This window comes from Canis lupus, chromosome 25 (assembly GCF_003254725.2).
Source record: "Canis lupus dingo isolate Sandy chromosome 25, ASM325472v2, whole genome shotgun sequence".
Lineage (NCBI taxonomy): Eukaryota > Metazoa > Chordata > Mammalia > Carnivora > Canidae > Canis > Canis lupus.
The window spans coordinates 19,929,284-19,946,498 of NC_064267.1; the positions used below are offsets into that span (position 1 = coordinate 19,929,284).

Genomic DNA, 17,215 nt, shown 5'->3' on the forward strand with positions numbered 1-17,215 from the left:
TGTGAGAGACACAGGGGGAGAGAGGGAGGCAGAGACACAGGCAGAGGGAGAAGCAGGTTCCATGTAGGGAGCCCAACGTGGGACTCAATCCTGGGTTCTCCAGGATCAGGCCCTGGGCTGAAGGCGGCGCTATACCCCTGAGCTACCTGGGCTGCCCGAACTCTTGCTTTTAAAGTCATTCTTAGAATGGTCTTTGTCAACATAAAAAAACGGGCACAGAAGCATTCGTGTTTTCTTCTTTTGTACTGTATTTTGCAGATTTAACATTTTTAATCTGTATTCCATCTGGAACTTATGTTTATGAGATACAATTCTAGCTAGTTTTCTCCAAATAGCAGATATGTCATCAACATTATGAATGATTCACCTTTTCCTACTAATATGAAATGTCACCAGCATCAAGTTATAAAGTCTTAACATACACTTAGGTGTTTGGCATTTTCTTACGTGTTCCATTCATTTATCCGTCTTTTCAGCTGTTAGTCAAGGAATAATTTGCAGAAATTTGAGGTACATTTTAATAACTAGAAGGTATTCTATAAAAAAATTTTTTTAAGTTTTTATTCTAGTTCCAGTTTGTTAACATACAGCATTGTATTATATTAGGTGCAGGTGTACAATATAGGGAGTGATTGCAAAATTTTTCTTAATTTTATCACAATGAAAAGAACAGAGACCGTACATAAAAGCTCAAAATTTCTAAAACCACAACGTTTCTATTGCGTTGTGGAATACTGATAAACACGGGAAGAGTACACATTTTCAGAAAAATGAGACTTCCTATTCACAGACAGAACCATCTTCCCAATTCCAAATCTCCTTCCAAGGTCCCTCAGTAAATGACATAGGTACAAACTGTACACAGAAGTCAGATACTGCCCTGTATCCAAAGTAATTCTGGGAATTACTTCTCTCAGCATGCACTCTTTAATAACACTCGTATAAGATGTCCATTAAAAATAAAATACCATATATACTTAATTTCATTTGTTTTTCTTTTAAGATTTTATTTATTCATGAGAGACAGACAGAGAGAGAGGCAGAGACATAGGCAGAGGGACATGCAGGCTCCCTGCTAGGAACCCGACTGGGGCTCCCAGGACCCAGGATCACGACCTGAACCAAAGGCAGATGCTCACCCACTCAGCCACCCAGGCGTCCCCTTAATTTCGTTTCTACTACTATTGAAAATCCATTAAATCACGTCAAAACTGTCTGTAAAGTGCTCCCTACGGAGAATTATGAACGGGCCCAAAGGCAGCTGAAGACATTTTGTTGCTCAGTGGGCCGGAGTGGACCCCAGGTAAGCTTCCACCAACTACTGCTGCGGGGCCACCAGAAGAAAGATGGCCAAGCGCCCTGGTGGTCAGCCAGGGCTCAGCTCTCCAGACTCAGGCCGGCAAGGTGAGCGCCTCTCCCCGTCCACCCTGCCTCCTCCCCGCCGCTGCAAAGTCCCTATCACCTGTTCATGTGGTCTCTATCATTCAAGTCATTTATCCCCAGCAACAGAATCTGCTGCACTTTCGCTGCATTGCCCCCGCTGGCAGCTTTGTGGATCTTTCTGAGACCTCTGTCTGGGATGTGGTACCCAGGGCCCGGCTGGCGAGTTTGGTACCATTCAGACGCCGCCAGAGCCGGCCCTCCGCGGGCTGATCTTGAAGCCCAAGGGCAGCTCGCCCGTTACCCCCCGAAGCTAAACACGGTCTTCATCGCAAAGCTTTCAGGCTTCACAGACACAGCTTTTCGCCGCCTCTAGAGCTCAACACTTAGTGCTGGAGATAAGCCAAGCCGGCCTCGCAGCAACGTCCCAGCGACCAAGCGCCGGGGTTCAAAATCTCTCTCTGCAGAACAAATGTAACCCAGCAATGCAGCTAAACACAAATGCGCCTGTGCACCTCAGAAACTGGCGTCCCTCGCCTGCTCACAAGGAGCCCATGGCCAAGGGTGCCCAAAGCGCATGGCCCAGGAGGCCCAAGCCTCTCAAATCTCCGCGATCCCCTTGACCTGGGCTGGCTTCCCCTCAAATGTTGCCGGGACGGCTGAGCATTACGGGACATTTGCAAAAGACTCTGGGGTGAGGAAAAGTAGTCTTCCGGGCCCCTGAGTGGCTCAGTGGTTGAGCATCTGCTTTCATCAAGTCCTGATCCTGGATTTTGGGATCGAGTCCCGCACGAGACTCCCCGCAGGGAGCCTGCTTCTCCCTCTTCCTGAGTTTCTCGTGAATAAATAAATGAAATCTTAAGAAAAAAAAAAGTAGTATTTATATATGACTAGGGCTAGAGTGCATGAAAGCATGTTCCCCCAGAATACTTCCCTAACGAATGCTCTCCCTCAGTTGATTCCTCTTCCACATCCCTAGGGACCCCTGTCAGTCTCCATGGAATGGAGCAGATGCAGCCAACAGAAAACTGTTCTCATGGTCAGACTTGGCAATGTGTATCATCAAGTGCAAGCTCACAAGGGGAGAACAATTCATATTCCCTAGATGAAATGAAAACGCAATTCTGCATGCCTCATAATCCTCCGATTTGGCCCAGCCTTACGTTTACATTTTCTTTATTTTTATTTTTTGCTGTTATTCCCCAATTTAATCTTTAATCAATCCAAGATTTAGTTTGCAGTGTGGTACAACATTAAAGAATTTTTTTTTTCTGAGAGAGAGAGAGAGAGAGAGAGAGAGAGAGACACGGAGGAATATGAGCTGAAATCAACAAACACAAAAAATAAAAATAAACAGAGGCTTAACCAACCGAGCCACACACAGGCGCCCCAACACTTAAGAACTGTTTTTAAAAATAGTTATTTGCTTCTTCTAAATAATCCATCTCAGGATCCCTGGGTGGCGCAGCGGTTTGGCGCCTGCCTTTGGCCCAGGGCGCGATGCTGGAGACCCGGGATCGAGTCCCACGTCGGGCTCCCGGTGCATGGAGCCTGCTTCTTCTCCTCTGCCTGTCTCTCTGCCTCTCTCTCTCTCTCTCTCTCTCTCTCTGTCTCTGTGACTATCATAAATAAATAAAAATTTTTAAAAAATGATCCATCTTTTCTCACCTAGCTTAAAATGCCACTTTATCATACATTCTGTTATGTTTTTCTGTTTCTGGGTTTTACACTGGATTCAACTGACCTTGAATCAGTACTCTAGTATTTTAACTTCTTTATACATATGTTTTAGTATCCAATACAGGTCCATAGTTCCCCTTCTTAATCTTCTCTTTTTTAATATTCTCTTGGCAATATTTACCTCTACGTTACTTGAGATGAATTTTTAATCACTATGGCCAAATTTAAAGAATTCATGGAGAGAATTTCTAATTAGGTTAAGAGAATTAATGGTAACAGAATCAATCAACTTGAATCAGTGTATTTAGATGCACGTTATGCCTTTGCGCTTAAGTCTAATTTGACATCCCTCCTTAGCTTCCAGGAGGTTTTTTCCCCTTATGTAAATCCTGCATACACCTCGTGATGTGTTTATATCCTGGCTTTTTCTTTTTTCTAATGAAATATTTTCCCATTATAACTTGTAAGTGGTCACTCTTTTGATATCTGTGTATTTATTTGGTAATGAAAGTAAAGCACTTTTTAAACTGCATGTTTGTTAACAAAAGTTGGCAGTTTCTCGTAGGTACTCAGGGAAGGCACGGATTGGATGGGAAAGATTTCACCAGAAAGATCTATATGAAGAATGGTATGATGCGGTTGAAAAAAAAAAAATCAAGTAAAATACAAACAGGATAGTCTGTTCATATTTATGTGTATGTGATACACACACACACACCCCGAGGCTGTATACGAATGTCTACAGAAACTTCTTTTAATGTGGTGGTAATTGATCCATTAATTAATTACAACTGGACTACACGCGATATTGTGGGTGAGGCAGATAGAAAAAAGCAGGAGCAAACCCATGACAACAGCTAATACAAAACTAGCTACCCCCAAACTCACTCACCAGATTCCTATTACATTTGTTAATGATTTTAAGGATTAAGCAAAGTAGGAGCCCCTGACTGGCTTAGTTGATAGAATATGCAACTCTTGGTCTTGGGGTTGTGAGTTTAAGCCTCATATTGGGACTATAGCCTGCTTAGAAAAGGGGAGGAGTGGGGGCTTAGTCAGGCATCTGCCTTCAGAAGCTCAGATCACGATCTGAGGGTCCTGGGATCAAGCCCCATATCAGGCTACCTGGTCGGTGGGGAACCTGCCTCTCCCTCTCCCTTTGTTGCTCCTTATCCTTGTTTTTTCTCTGTCAAATAGAACAACAAAAAAGGAAAGAAAAGAAAAGAAAAGAAAAGAAAAGAAAAGAAAAGAAAAGAGAAAGAAAGGAAGGAAGAAAAGGAAAAGAAGAGAAGAGAAGAGAAAGGAAAGGAAGGGAAAGGAAAGGAAAGGAAAGGAAAAGGAAAGGAAAGGAAAGGAAAGTGAAAACAAAAATAAAAGAAAGAAAATAAAAGAAAAGAAAAGAAAAGAAAAGAAAGAAAAGAAAAGAAAAGATAAAAGAAATTGACCAACAAACCTAACAGAAACTACTGTTGCACAAGATGCACCAGCAAAATTGGGAAGTTTGTTGTCTATTTTTACAGCAAGACAAATGCATAGATAGAAGTGTAGGCACTTATTTCAGAGGCCATTTAATGCCATTTTGTGTGTGTAGGTTGCATGATTTGACAAGAAGTTTGTTTGGAATGAGCAACCTAGAAACTAAGGGGGTCTGCGTCTTCAGAAATTGCTGCTGGAATGACCTACAGAACTCTGGAGACCACTAGGGTCCCTTCTGAGAGAGTGGCTAGTTCCAGGGCAGATATGTTCATTGGTGGAAGAGCAATGAACAAAAACAAAGGGGTAACAACAACAAGAAACCATTTCTTGGCCCTATTCAGCTTAGCTAGACCAAATGGTTTTGGTGCGTGTGAATGATTGCAACTATGAGCATCAAGCATTTGTCTCTTACAGGTGCCAGCTAGAAAATTATCTTTTGTCCCCTTAGAATCCCCCAGGGTGACTTATGAGACCAGTAGAGGCTCTCTGTAGTGACAACTGAAGAGAAGACTGACATTTCCTAATGCAACCTGCGATGAGAGGCAACGGCATTACCAGGCTATAAGGAGATAGGAACTCCACACCAGGACTCCAGGTACGTTAAAGAATTTGGTTGACTGTAGTGTTTTTCTATAGATCAGAGATACTCAAAGAGTATATGGTAGTCCAACTCTGAGCTTCTTTGTTCCTTGGTCAAATGCTATGTGGATCCCCCAAAGACTTTCTCACAATCACCTGAAACCTAAGATTTCCAATTCCCAGACTTCTGTGGAAAACAATTTTGGATCTAGAACAGACATCCTCTAGAAAGTTCCTGATTAGAACTCCCATCCCCATCTGAGTCTCATATATGTCCTGGTTCAACATTGCCGCATACTCATCTGGTAGTTATACTAATGAAAATAACAAAGTGTTAGGGTAATATAGGTTTTATGACGAAAAACAACTGAGATATAAATGCTTTACCAAATCCCTTAGCTCAGGTTTTCCAATTCTACTTCAGGGCTGTCATGAATGTCTTCTCCTTTTAAGAGTTGCCAAGAAATTCACCACACACTTTCCATTGGGGCACCTGGGTGGCTCAGTCCATTAAAAGGCTTCGTTAAGGGAATCCCTCGGTGGCTTAGTGGTTTAGTGCCTGCCTTTGGCACAGGGCGAGATCCTGGAGTCCTGGGATCGAGTTCCACATCAGGCTCCCTGCATGGAGCCTGCTTCTCTCTCTGCCTGTGTCTCTGCCTCTCTCTCTCCTCTGTGTCTTTCATGAATGAATAAATAAAATCTTAAAAAAAATAAGGCTTCTGGGATCCCTGGGTGGCGCAGCGGTTTGGCGCCTGCCTTTGGCCCAGGGCGTGATCCTGGAGACCCGGGATCGAATCCCACATCGGGCTCCCGGTGCATGGAGCCTGCTTCTCCCTCTGCCTATGTCTCTGCCTCCCTCTCTCTCTCTGTGACTATCATAAATAAAATAAAAAATAAAAAAAATAAGTTTTTTTTTTTTTTTTTTTTTTTAAATAAGGCTTCTTTAGCTCAGGTCAGGACTCAGGGGCCTTGGGGTTGCCCTGCCTCGAGTTCTCTGCTCAGCAGGGAGTCTACTTCTCCCCCTTCCTCTGTCTCCACCCCCATTTGTGTCCTCTCACACTCAAAAATATAAAAATCTTTAAAAAACAACCAACGGGGATCCCTGGGTGGCGCAGCGGTTTAGCGCCTGCCTTTGGCCCAGGGTGCGATCCTGGAGACCTGGGATCAAATCCCACGTTGGGCTCCCGGTGCATGGAGCCTGCTTCTTCCTCTGCCTATGTCTCTGCCTCTCTCTCTCTCTCTCTCTCTCTCTCTCTGTGTGTGTGTGTGTGTGACTATCATAAATAAATAAAAATTTAAAAAAAACAACCAACAGTTTTTCATAACTGGTTATTTATTCTTTTGGACATCTCTCCCCTTGCAGTCCACTCTATCTACTGAGGAAAACTGAAACTATGTCGTAATTAAACCATGATGAGAATTTGAGGGCTCCAGTGTGTTGAGGATGACCTGGGCCATAGTCTACTGGAGATCCCTGACCTGGGAGAACCACCTCAAAGGGACCCAAAGTTAAATCAGAAACGTGTACTGAAAACCTGTATTCTGGCATTGTGGGAGTCAGTGAGGGAACAACAAACATGACATTGCGGTGTTCACGGAGTAGAGGCGAGTTTAATGCCACATCTCAGGTGAGCTCAAAGGGCCTATGGAGTCATGTAAAAATAAGGGTAGTGAGTCAGGGATGGATGCACAGGAAGAAGCAGTATCAAAGCTAAAATTAAAGAATGAAAAGGGGTTAGCCAGTGAGAGGGAGAGAAGCACATTCCAAAAAGAAGGGATAGTGTATCAGTGAGGGTCCAAACAGGAGACAAACCACTTAGTAATTTGAACAGGGAACGTTTAATATAAAAAAATGATGAACTGTAACAGTAGATCAACTATAAAGATGAGAAAAGAAATCCAAATACTAAGGTGCAAGATTACCCAAGAAAGATTACCCGAATGGGTAAATCCCAAGGCTGGGATTCAGATCTCATTGAAGGAGATGTCTGAACTACAGTCAGAGTTGCCTGGCCAAAGCTAGTCCATGCTACTCATCATGCGAACAGGAACTATCCTTCAGGAGTGCAGGGAGTCCTGTCTGATAAATGGATGTATAGAGAGTGTCAGGGCACAATGAGCCCACGGACCAGCAGAGCAGTGCAAGGCCTCCAGTGTATCATATGCACATGCAGAAGGATGCAACAAACCCCTTAGGGATACAGCAGAGTTAAGACTAAGGACTGGATGCACAGAGTGAGTAGGGTGTCAAGAGCATTTGCTGGGTGCATGGTATCCATTATAGGCAGGTCACTGCATGCTCTGGAGTGCACAGCTGGAAAGAGTACTTCTGATGCTGGTCAAGGGGGGTTGGGGGGGGACAAGGGAGAATAAAGTAGGGGATAGGAAGAAGAGAAGAAGAAGGAAAGGAGGAGGAGAAGGAGAACACAAAGAAGACGAAGATGAAGATGAAAGAAGATGAAGAAGAAGAAGGGAAGCAAACCAGAACATGGGCCAGGGCCAGTTGCTCAATCTCCAGGCAAACAGGAACAACCCTCTGGGACACAAATGAGTTGAGGCTGGTAATTGGATGCACAGAGGAAGTCAGACATACAGGACTCAAACTTCTCTGCCATCCATCGTGCTGCAATCACACCTTCTTTAGCAACTTTGGACCCCCCTCCCAAGTTAGCTCTTCTGTGGTACTGTCTTCAGACTTCTCTGTCCCATCTTTTCATTACTATCTCATCATCATTTAGTAATTCTTTATATTTACTTCCACGGTTTAAAATACTATGTCATATCCATCTTCTGATTGGACCCAGACTAATATAGAGGCCAGGGAGTTGCACTCTTCGGATTAGTCTTCTAGAGGATCTACCATAGAGAGCACAGTTGAACTGTAGCTCAAAATGTAGACACAGCTGCTACATTTTCATATCCATCGTAGCACTCACACCAGGGCCTTGGGTCTCTGCTAGGCTGTCCAGCCAATGACTTAGCACAGAAGGAATACTAAAACCAAGTCATTTCTGTCTCCCATAGGACTCCTCTACAGGCAAGCTTCTGATGGGGACTCAAGATCAGAAAACCCCAAGGGCCTGCGCTCTGATTCTCCAACAGGGGCTTGCCCTAAGATCCACGGTACAACTTTTCCCAACCACTGACACCATGAATAGCATAGGGTCTACTGGATCCTGTGACCAAAGCAGTGGGGACTCCTAAGCACAGCCTGCACCTGCTGCACAATTCATCTGCTCTGAGACCACTGAAGTCTTGCATTCTTTAGTTTCACCAAGGTGTATGGATGAAAGGAGTACTCAATGTAGGACAAGGTTTCCCAACCTTGTACCATGGACATGGTGGGTTGTTGTGGAGGCCTCTCTTGGGTATGTTTACCAGCACTCCTGACATCGACCCACTAGATGCCAGCAACGTCCTCAGTTGTGAGGCTCGAAAATGTCTCCGGACAAATCTATTGTTAGCAGTGTCTATAGCTAATAATACTGCATTGCATACTTAAAATTTGCTAAGAGGGTAGATCTTGTGTCAAGTGTTCTTACCAATTAATTAATTAACTAATTAATAAGAGCAGGAAGAAACTTTGGGAGGTGATGGGTAGGACTATGGCTTTAAGGCAGTGATGATTTCACAGAGGTCTACACTTATGCACAAACTCACCGAATTCGATACATAAGTATGTACAGCTTTTGACATGTCAAAAAACAGGTCTCCAGACACTGCCAAATGCTCCCCGAGGAGAATTATTCTCCCACCACCCCACCCCCAACACATTGAGAATTAGTGGTGTAAAATATGCTACCTCCAGAACCCAAAGAGGTCTCCCAGTTTCTGTCTTTGTGAAAAGGTATTCAAAATGTGGCAGTTTTTATTTCACTCCTGCGAGAATATCCTGGCATGCCCACTAGATGCCTCAAAACTTCACGGATATGTCAATTCATGTGGTCTTACCAAGGGCCCAAAGCGTTATAGCCTCTTACTGCTCCTCATGTCAAATTAGCATGGTGTCAGTATGATAGGCCCAATGAGATATTCTGGGGATGTTCAAATGGCCTAGCTTCATGAGTTAATAAAACACCGAGGCAAATGAAATGAATGGACACTTTGTCTATACTCTATGAATATGAACTATTTCTGATTCACTAGCGGAATAGAAAAGAATGCATTTGCCGTATCAGTGGTGACATACCATGTACCTGACGTCTTATTAATCTGTTCTGGAAGCAATAAGAGGCGCACAATAACTGCGGAACGACTCTTTGTTTAAGGTGACAGTAACTACAGATATTTGCCACAATCTATCCAGTCTCTGAATGGGCCAGACTAGTGAATCAAGCAGAAATGTGATAGAGCTCACCAGCTTTTCATCCTTTAGCACTATCCCACTGCCTAGCTCTCCTAGCACTATCCCTCTGCATCTCTCCTAGGAGAGGATGCAGGGTTGTTTTTGGTTTACCCTACCAAATGAAGGCTTGGAGACCATTTCAGAGGTTTCTGCTTGGACTCTTTAAATTTTTTTTTTTATCAATTATATTTCCTTATTCAGGAGAGACACAGAAAGAAAGGCAGAGACATAGGCAGAGGGAGAAGCAGGCTCCCTGCTGGGAGCCCGATGTGGGGCTCAATTCCCGGACTCTGGCATCATGCTCTGAGCTAAAAAACTAACAATTTTGACAAGAAACACTTTTAGCTACTGTAAAATCATACAGCAAAAAAACTATTGCAAATGACATCAATCTATATTACAAAGGATCCTGAATTATACGATACAATGTTCTTCACGTTGTCCTGTCAGAATAATTGTCTTCTACCGAATCGATCACATGCTGACATTTTTCACTATACCTGTAAGTTAATACTCTTCTTATTAAGTTAAACTTTCTGCCTTCAGAAATTGTTACCACTCTTGACCAAATACTAAGATTCACACACACAAAAAAAAACTTTACCTTTTAGCGTTGTCAACTGCATTGACATTTGCTCCTTCTTCCATTAAAATTGTCGCCATGTCCTCTTTGTTCTCATTTGCAGCAAGTAAAAGCGGTGTGAAGCCATCCTGTGAAAGTGCAAACAAATTTATAATTTACAAAATTACATATTTGGATAATGAATCGTAAAAATTCTAAACCATCCTGTAACTTAAACATGTAACATAGAAAGTAAATAAAATTAGCCCCATTGTTCTCAACCCTCCATGGTTTCACCAGCTGCTCCTTCTTTTTAAAATACTGCTTTCTCAGGGAGTGTGGGTGGCTCAGTTGGTCAAGCATCTGCCTTCAGCTCATGAGCTCAGGTCATGATCCCACGGTCTCAGGATGGAAGGAAGTAGCCAATATCAAACGTCAGCTCTAGCAGAGATTTAATATTTTTACATCTCTAAATTTGTATATGTAGTTCTTCAGTAGTTCTTAGCCAAGAGTTGTATCAGAATCTCAAAAAACTATTTCCAAATCTCTGTGTACACATGTTATTGGATTTACTCCGTCGAAAGCTTCACGGGACAGTTTTGGCTTGTATATTCTTTTAAAGTTCCCTAGTTGACTGTGATTCACCAGCACAATTCTAGCTGAGAACCAGTGCAGTATACAACCATGTCAGTCTCCTCTTTCACCTATGTGGCCAATTCTCCCTATCACTTGAGGATTCCGCCAAAAACAGAAATGAGTCATTTATCAAACCTGCATTCAATTTCCATGGCTAGAGGTTATAACAAGGAACAGTAAACTCAAAAATGCAACTTGATTCCATTATTTACACACTCCTCACTTCCCATCAAGACATTCTAGATTTGCAAGCAGAGTTTAGAGTTTTGTCTAAGTGGCTATTGCTGCCAAATACGATACTATGTCAGTTGATTATTTGTTCTTTCCTCTTCTTGGCCACTTTTTTAATAAATATTTTTATTTACTCATTCATGAGAGACTGAGAGAGAGAGAGAGAGAGAGAGAGGCAGAGACACAGGCAGAGGGAAAAGCGGGCTCCACTCCAGTAGCCTGATGTGGGACTCGATCCTGGGACCACGGGATTATGCCCTGAGCTGAAGGCATATGCTCAATCGCTGAGCCGCCCAGGTGACCCTCTTCTTGCCCACATAATCAACCATCTGTTCACTGCCAATCTGATTTCCTCAGAGCCCTCCTAGGATTCATCTCTAGATAAGTTTACAACATACTCACTGGTTCCTAAAGTAAAAATTATTATCCCTGCAAATTGAAGACACCTTGCCTAAACATAAAAACTGAAGAAAGACAAACACAATAAAAAAAAAAAACCTCTTCTAGTGATTTCCCCTCATTTGCCGATTTTCCAAATTGCTCGGCATATTTCTGACTCCTTTCTCCTTTTCCCCTCTTTTGTCCCTCTTAAGTCAAGGCTGATAAAAGATAACTCCGACCCTGTTAATAAATCGCTTTTTGATCAAAAAGGAACTTCTCAACGGCAGCAAGATTTGATACTGTAAAACACATTTGTTTTGTGTTTTAAGACAAAGCGTGTTTCCAACGCAAATTTTGCTTTCCTCTGTTGACACTAAATAATAAAACAAACTGGGTCAGAAAAAACTTTTGAAAATAAAGCTTCAGAACACATTCTGTGTTCTCATAAATATTTGCCATAAATACATAAAAGAAAGCTGCATTCTCTAATGCTTCTTCAGAGGTACCATTCTTTAGGGGCAACTGAGTGGCTCAGTCCGTTCAGCATCTGACTCTTGGTCTAAACTCAGGTGATGATCAGAGTCATAAGATCCAGCCCTCAGCCAGGCTCAGCGCAAAGTCTACTTCAGATTCTCACCCTCTTTCTTTCCCTCTGCACCCACACCACCCCCTGCTTGCACATGCTTGCTCACTTCCTCTATGATAAATAAAATCTCATGGCTGAATAATATTCCATTGCGTACATATACCATGGATTACTCAGCAATTAGAAACAAAAAATACCCACCATCTGCTTCAACATGGATGGAACTGGAGGGTATTATGCTGAGTGAAGTAAGTCAATCAGAGAAGGACACACATTATATGGTCTCATTCATTTGGGGAATATAAAAAAGTGAAAGGGAAATAAAGGGGAAAGCAGAGAAAACGAGTGGGAAATATCAGTGAGGGCGACAGAACATGAGAGACTCCTAACTCTGGGAACCAAACAAGGGGTGGTGGAAAGGGAGGTGGGTGGGGGGTTGTGGTGAACGGGTGACGGGCACCAAGGGGTGGGGCACTTGACAGGACAAGCACTGAGTGCTGTGCTGTACGTTGGCAAACTGAACTCCAACTAAAAAAAATTTTAAAAAGAAAAAAAGGATAAAATAAATAAATAAACCCTGGAATGTGAGCTGGAAAGAAAAAAAGAAAGAAAAGAAAAGAAAAGAAAGAAAGAAAAGAAAAGAAAAGAAAAGAAAAGAAAAGAAAAGAAAAGAAAAAAAAGAAAAGAAGAGAAAAGAGAAAAGAAAAGAAAAGGAAAGAGAAGAGAAGAGAAGAGAAGAGAAGAGAAGAGAAGAGAAGAGAAGAGAAAAGAAAAGAAAAGAAAAGAAAAGAAAAATATTTTTAAAAAAAGGAAGGAAGGAAGGAAGGAAGGAAGGGAGGGAGGGAGGGAGGGAGAATGGATTATTATGGTGAGCCTGGGTGGCTCAGTGGGTCAAGCATCTCCCTCTGGTTATGGTCATGATCCCACTCCTGACATCAAGCCCCATGCATCAGGCTACCTGGCTCAGTGGGAAGGCCTCTTCTTCCCCTACCTCTGCCTTTCCTCCCTACTCATGTGTGCTCTCTCTCATGCTCTCTTTCTCTCAAATAAATAAAATCTTCAAAAATAAAAAGTATTGTTATTTAAAGCAGAAGCTTAGACAATTATTTCAAAATATTTTCATTCAGGAAATGCTTGAACTTCCAAATATGAAAAATCGACTCTATCTATGGCACGCAACAGTGTTTCTGCAAGGGCAGCCACTGAAGGTAATGCACGTCAAAGAAAGCACAGGGAGACTGGCGAGTGTGGTCATCACCAGCTCCCCATAGACACCTACCACCCCACTGAGGAACTACACAGGCTGAGCAGGAGCTACTCTCCAGAATGGGAGACCTCACCGTGGCACATGGCTGGCAGAGTGGCTACCAGCACAAGTAGATACCCCCTGTAGGATGTCATGACCTGATCCCCTTACTCTCATCTTCTGAACCTTAGGGCCTAGAGCGCCCACGGCCTATTACAACTTGCTGCTTTCTCCTCTCATTTACACTCACCCAAGCTACTCTCTGGGTCATGGTCTCCTACTTATCCCCAGAAGCATTCATCTCCTAAGCCCCCGCACAGCATTCGGCCTCCATCATCACCACACTCCCCTCTAGGCCTTCAATCCTTTCTGGGCTCTGAGAGCACCATCTACTCTCAGGCACTAATGGGAAGATTTTCTTTCTGGGGTGGAAGGGTGGCTAGCAGACAGAAAGTTGCCTTTCTATATGCATTACTTTTCTCTTTCCCTCCCCCTGGCTTGGTTTTGGAGTTGTTTCCATGATGACAGGACCTGATGTATAAAATTCCGTGTCCATGTGTTCATATATATGTGCCTATGTACATATATATATACATATACATATATATTAAAAAACTTTTTGAATATATATATATATTTAGAACGTCAAATACTTTGTAAAAAAAAAAAAAAAAAAGTTGATGTGTACCTTGTTTTTGGCCTCTATATCTGCTTTGTGTAACAGCAGCTTCTCTGCCATTGGGAGGTTTTCCATTAAGGTCGCATAATGGAGAGCAGTGTTGCCCTCGTTGTCCATAATATTTGGATCAGCACCATGTTCCAGCAAAAATCTTGCACATTCCACTTCATCGTACTCTATAGCCTGTAAGCATTACACCAAGAAACAGAATGTAAATTCTGGGAATTTGAACGAAACATGCCACAAGTTTCACCAATGAGTTATGTTTAAATGCAAAAGTCTTGTCACAAAAGTCAATTTTTAAGATGAGTGTTAAGTATTAACATAGCATTGGAAACATTTGATTGTTATTTAATATGTAGTTACAGCAGATTTCTCCTTCTCTTATAAATGATTCAGGCTTAATACCTAAAATGGAACATTAGGATATCTATTTGTTTTTTTTCCTAGGTAGAAAAACCTCATAGAATGAGCCTGTGTTACACATTTCAGTGATCCTAGTTTCTGAAAAGTAGTGGTTACTCTCGATACTCTAGGTAAAAGAAAAAAAAAAATGTTCATTCCAACTACTTCAATCCAATCCATCTCAGGCAGACATAGCTGTGACCACGCACCTTCATTAGAGCTGTCCTGTTTTCTTCATCACAGAGGTTGACCTGGCATTTCTGGTCTACCAGGAGATTCACCATATTTACATAACCATGGACACAGGCCAAGTGGAGAGCAGACCTATGAAAGTGAAAGGAATTGTCAGGAAATTACACTGTACTATTTCAAAACACGAAATTAATTCACATAATTTAAGGAGCCATGTTTTTCTCATGACTCCAAAACAAAGAATTATTATTCGTTTAAAGAAAGTACAGTATTTATTAGTGATTATTCACCACTCTATTGAAAGAGCAGCCTATCTGTTTAGGAAGAGCATGACCTCAGGAGGCAGCTCAAGCTGAGTATGATTCCTATTTGCACTCTGTCACATAATTGTTATCACTTATAATTATCGCAATTTCCTCATCCACAAAAGGAGCATAAAAATAGTTATCTCGGGTCACCTGTCTGGCTCACTCTGAAGAGCATGTGACTCGATCCCGGGAGCCAGGGGTTCGAGCCCCCTGTTGGTTATAGAGGTTACCAAATAATAGTAATAATAAATAAAATAAAAGGTAGTTATCTCACAAGACCTCTTGTCGTGATCCTTAAGCGAGGATCCATGCAAAGTGTTTAGAATACTAGTTCCTAGCACAAGTATTATTATAACTATTAATACAACTTACAAAGACCCACTACAATTAGGTAAAATTATCCAATTATGCCTACTTTGCAGCTACGTTTAAGGATGAGCAAGAATACTCTATTTCAATGATTCTAAGGTGCTCATTTTTGTCACCTTTTAATATCTCTGACACTGGAATCCAATTTCTAATTCAACATGTCTTAAAACTATAGCTGGCATGATTTTTAAAAATTTCTTCTTGGTACATAACTAGTGGGGCATCATACACTCTACGGTGCCTTAAATGAAATAATGACATATTCAACAGGTCTGTTACACTTCTAGTCATATACTTGGAATTACACTGTTCAAGAACTAAAATAATTTTCAGTAGTTGAAAGCATTATGGGTAAAAGAGACTAAAATAACAAAGGGATATTTTTAAGTAATTCTTACTTCGGTTTACAAGGAAGTTTAAGCCAAAAGAAACTCAGGATTCAAATAAACGGGGACAGCTCATTTTATTTTTCGGGGGCGGGGGGGGCGGTGGGGAAGCTCATTTTATTAAGCATTTTAATTAATAGAAAATGTTTAGATTCATAGAAATCAAGTATTTCCAATTACCAATATTAGTATTTAATATTATCGAAATGTCAAAAGGGCAGGTAAAGGTAATCTTTTACAATTTCCGATCTTCAGAAATGTTTTCCTTTGACAGGAAGTTCCAAGGAAAAGCTTCACGTGAGATTAAGTCCTAATACTTCCATTTAAAATTTCTCACTTTAGGGGCACCCGGGTGGCTCAGTTGATTGAGTGTCCAACTTTTGGTTTTGGCTCAGGATGATCTCAAGGTCGTAAGATGGAGCCCCACATTAGGCTCCATGCTCAGGGTGGAGTTTGCTTGGGTTCCTCTCTCTCCCTCTGTCCCTTCCCTCTCCCATGACCTTCTCTCTCCTTTTAAAATAAATACATCTTTTAACATTTACAAAATAAAATAAAATCTCTCATCTTAAGATTGCCTGGCTGGCTCAGTCAGTAGAGCATGTGTCCTTAAACGTCGAGCCCCACGTTGGTAAAGAGATTACTTAAAAATGAAAGCATTAAAAACTAAATGCATAAGATTTCTCATCTTGCTCATACGGGGCAACATGAAGTCTTTTTAAGAATGAAAAAGATCCTGAGTAGACTATGTCTGCTACATATCCTGTGTTCAGGTTCTGTTTGGGAAATACATGGACTGAAGAATAAATACATTTGGAGAGTTCAATAGTTTTTTTTATCTATTAATATGTATACTATATTTAATATATCTACTTAAAGATATATTAGATTTTTTATCTATTAATATATATACTATATTTAATATATCTATTTAAAGATATATTAGATTTATCTATTTCTTTGAGAAAGAGAGAATGCATGAATGTGGTGAAGGGCAGACGGAGAGGGAGACAATCTCAAGCAGCCTCCCCATTGAACATGGAGCCCGACAGGGGGCTCAACCCCACAATCCTAAGATCATGACCAGAGCCAAAATCAAGAGTCTGATGCTCAACAAACAGCCACCAAGACAACAGGAAAGTTCAGTACTTTTAAAGAAAACTTTTGTAAAGTAAACTAATACTTTTGAAATAGCAATGAAAATTTATATTTGCTACTTTTTTTTCAGAAGAGGGAAACAAAAATTCTATAAGCTATGGCAGTATCATTTGTATTTTTTATTTTCATAAGGATTTAATAACTAAAACAAATTATTAATCATTTACTTATTACACGTTATAAAGCCATACATAACAAAATCGTATGTATATATTTAATGTATGCATAATAAAATCTACAATACACATAAAAATATTCCCCTTACTTCTGAAGAGGCTAAATAAAGGTTGTCAGAAAATACCAATCCTGGCCCATCAAATTTTTTTAAATAGAAAGAGGGGCACCTGGGTGACTCAGTTAGGCATCTGCCTTTGGCTCAAGTCATGAACCTCGGGGGTCCTGCGATCAAGTCCTACGTCATCAGGCTCCCTGCTCCACGGGGTTTCTGCTTGTCCCCCTGCCCCTCCCTGCCGCTTGTGTGCCTGATTTCTCCCTCTCAAATAAATCAATGAAGCCTCTTAAAAGTAAATAGAAATTCTTTTTGTCTCTACAACAAGATTCATATTCTTGCTGTTCTCCTGGATTACTTCATTGATAATAAACCTTTGTTGGAATTTTT

At 41.4% G+C, this 17,215-nt stretch overlaps 1 protein-coding gene across 11 annotated transcripts in view; it reads right to left on the reverse strand.

The window, feature by feature from the left end:
- The window catches only part of LOC112670194 (ankyrin repeat domain-containing protein 26-like), a 212,535-nt gene that overhangs the window by 119,851 nt on the left and 75,469 nt on the right, over nucleotides 1–17,215 (reverse strand). For 9 of the 11 annotated variants that reach the window (XR_007405833.1, XR_007405834.1, XM_049101118.1 and 6 more), the window contains 3 exons: nucleotides 14,396–14,510; nucleotides 13,791–13,964; nucleotides 10,065–10,171 (listed from right to left, as the gene is read on the reverse strand). The exons of 1 other annotated variant lie outside the window; for it this stretch is intronic. Coding sequence is in view for 8 of the 10 variants with exons in the window: in XM_049101118.1 (XP_048957075.1) it covers nucleotides 10,065–10,171; nucleotides 13,791–13,964; nucleotides 14,396–14,510 (396 nt within the window). In the remaining 2 variants the exon portion in view is untranslated. The remainder of the gene's footprint in view (nucleotides 1–10,064; nucleotides 10,172–13,790; nucleotides 13,965–14,395; nucleotides 14,511–17,215) is intronic. One more of the 11 variants, XM_049101120.1, reaches the window with a different exon arrangement.